Raw genomic sequence first — 2,598 nt, 5'->3', positions numbered from 1 at the left:
CTCCGCCGCCGCCACCCCCCTCCCCGCCCGCCCCGCTCTCCCTCTCTCGATTGGAGCCCAGACAAAAGCAACGGGAAGCGGCGGGCCGGGAAGCTACCCGCGGACCCCGGGAACCACCGGCCCGGCCCGGAGGCATTCCCCTGCCTTGCGGGAGCCCCGATTCCGCTGCCCCCGCCGCGCGCCCCGCTGCCAGACTTCCGAAAATTGGCCAAAAACTCACCGCATGAATTTTCTTGTCCCGCGGATCCAAGATGGCGACGTATCCACCGCGGAGGCTGCTGGGAGCAAGACCTTTACCCTCTGACCCCCGCCGTGACCCCCGTCGCTCCGGCTTCCCTGAAGGCGGCGGCGGCGGCGGAAGGTGGGAGCGGCGGCGGCCCGCTGGACGGGGTTGGGAGCGAGGGGAGGCGGGTGGACCGCTTCCTGCGAGCTGGAGAGCGTGGAGGAAGAGGCGCTTCCGTCCGCCGGCGTCCTCTCCGCGGCTCCTCCTGACGCCGGGAGGCTCGTCGCTCCTGGGCCGCCGTTCTAGGCCGCGGGGCGTCGGTGGCGGCTGCCGTCTTTCCCGGGGCCGCTCGGGCTGGGGCCTGGGAAGGGGGGGGGGTCTAGGGGCGGGGAAGGGTGCGGTGGCGTCGGCCCGCCCCCCGGCCGGAGCCGAGCGTGTTTGGGTTCCGTGTGGGTGTCAGGGTCGGCGGCCGACACCTGCGAGAAGCGGGGCCCCGCCGACGCGCGCTTCCCGCCGCAGACCTGACCGCTGTCCCCTCTCCTCCCTCAGCCCCTGCCGCGAACACGGCCCGCGCCCGGGCTGGCAGCCGACGCCACCACCGGAGAAGTGAGTTCCCCTCGGGCGGAAGCCTTGGGGTCTGCTCGCCCCCTCCGCGCTTCCTTTCCGAGATAAATAACCCGGGGGAGGGGGGGGGGCGGGAGGAGGAAGTTATCGGCGCCTGGTTCGAAAAGCCCTGTGGTGCCCATCTCCCGACCCGCCGGAGTCGGTTGAGTGTCTTACGCCTCAGAGTCCCTTGGGAGCGTTGACCCTGATCGGTGTCGCCAGCCACCAGACTGGGACATGATGATGGCTTGAGTGAAAAACTTCAGAGTGAAGTCTCTGCTCACCAAAAGAATAGTTGTCAAAGTAAAGTTAAATTTCCACACTCCTCCCCCCCACCCACCTCTTTTTTTTCCCGCAATATAGTTATCTTCTTTTATTCCTTGGTATACCTATAAACTTTTTTTTCTTCTTCCTACTTATTTCAGACTTGAAGCCTGTGTGTTTTGAAGCTCTGTAGGTTCATGACGTGCAAATTGTTATTTCTATTTAACTGGCATCCATTTGTTAATGTAAAAGTACGCTGAATTTGGAAGTAAATAAATTTTCTGCTTTCCTGGGTGGTTTCTTTTGTGAAAATCACCTTTTCTTTCCCTTCCTCCCGAAAAACTCCCCACTGTAACCCACCTTAAATTTATCATTGAAGGCCTAAGGCAAGAAATAGAAAAAAAAACAAGCATTCCCTAAAATGAGAGATAACGTCTTCAGCTCAAGGCTAACGTTCTACCACTTGAGCCACAGCACCACTTCCGGCTTTTTTCTTTTTGCTTATGTGGTGCTGAGGAATTGAACCCAGGGCCTCATGCATGCAAGGCAAGCACTTTACCACTGAGCCACCTTCGCAGCCCAACATGTTTTTATTGTAAGGTATTTTTGACATATTCACTGATGTTATATACACCTCAAATAGTCCTGGAGTAGCCTGAGAACGTGTATTGCCAGGTTATTCATTCTCCAGGTTAAACATTCTCCTTTCTATTATTTTGGGAGTTTTTCACTTCCGGAAAATTCAGGAAAGACAGACACAATTCTTTATTCCTGTCCCTCCCTTTCTCCCAGTCCTTCCCAACAGTTCTTTTCCTCATTTTTCTTTATCTTCTATCATGTTAATATTTACTACCATAAGGTAGAATGGAAAGGACTGGATATACTTTTTTGTGTATACAATATGTATAAGTACAAGTACATGTATATATGAATATGCATTATTAAGCATATTGTGCTGTTAATGATTTGGAGCCATAAAAAATAAGTGATAAAGTTGGGTACACTTCCATGTATAGAGAAATATTATAAATATTACTATTCTACGCTTAGTTTGACTTACATATAAGACCTTGTTAAGGCCAAAAGATGTACCATAAAAAGTCACCATGTCTAGTCCTTGATAATAAAGCTGTGTTATCTATTTTCTAGGGAACCTGCAAGATTATTACAGGAAGGAAGAAAAAAATTAATTGGTGAAGCACATTGGCAAATAAAAATACAGCACTGCCATATATTTGGAACAGAAACTTGACTAATCATCTAATTTACTGGAATTTGAATTTTTAGAGTCTTAACTCAAGTGATAATATAAAAGTTCAGTAGTGCATCTTATAAGTAATAATGTATTACACATTAGTCTTCAGTTGTTACTTTAACAAGTAATTTTCTTGATAGTGCTGACAAAACTTAAAAAAGGGGGCTGAGGTATTTCTTACCCTCAGAATATTAACTGGCAGCATACTGGAGCAGTATGTATCAAAACTTTGAGCATGTGCTCGTGACCCAAC

The 2,598-nt window shown here is 50.5% G+C and overlaps 1 protein-coding gene across 3 annotated transcripts in view; it reads right to left on the bottom strand.

Moving 5' to 3' along the window:
- Nucleotides 1–356, bottom strand: part of Cnot2 (CCR4-NOT transcription complex, subunit 2) — an 86,978-nt gene extending 86,622 nt beyond the window's left edge. The window contains exon 1 of one of the 3 annotated variants that reach the window (XM_013021626.1): nt 221–356. Coding sequence is in view for 1 of the 3 variants with exons in the window: in XM_013021616.1 (XP_012877070.1) it covers nt 221–225 (5 nt within the window). In the remaining 2 variants the exon portion in view is untranslated. The remainder of the gene's footprint in view (nt 1–220) is intronic. The other 2 variants (XM_013021657.1, XM_013021616.1) reach the window with 2 other exon arrangements.
- Between the last annotated feature and the right edge of the window lie 2,242 nt (nt 357–2,598).

The sequence above is a fragment of the Dipodomys ordii genome, unplaced genomic scaffold, assembly GCF_000151885.1.
Source record: "Dipodomys ordii isolate 6190 unplaced genomic scaffold, Dord_2.0 Scaffold3, whole genome shotgun sequence".
In the NCBI taxonomy this organism is placed as follows: domain Eukaryota; kingdom Metazoa; phylum Chordata; class Mammalia; order Rodentia; family Heteromyidae; genus Dipodomys; species Dipodomys ordii.
Note: the sequence above shows the minus strand (reverse complement) of the source record. Positions and strands in the feature narration are given on the sequence as shown.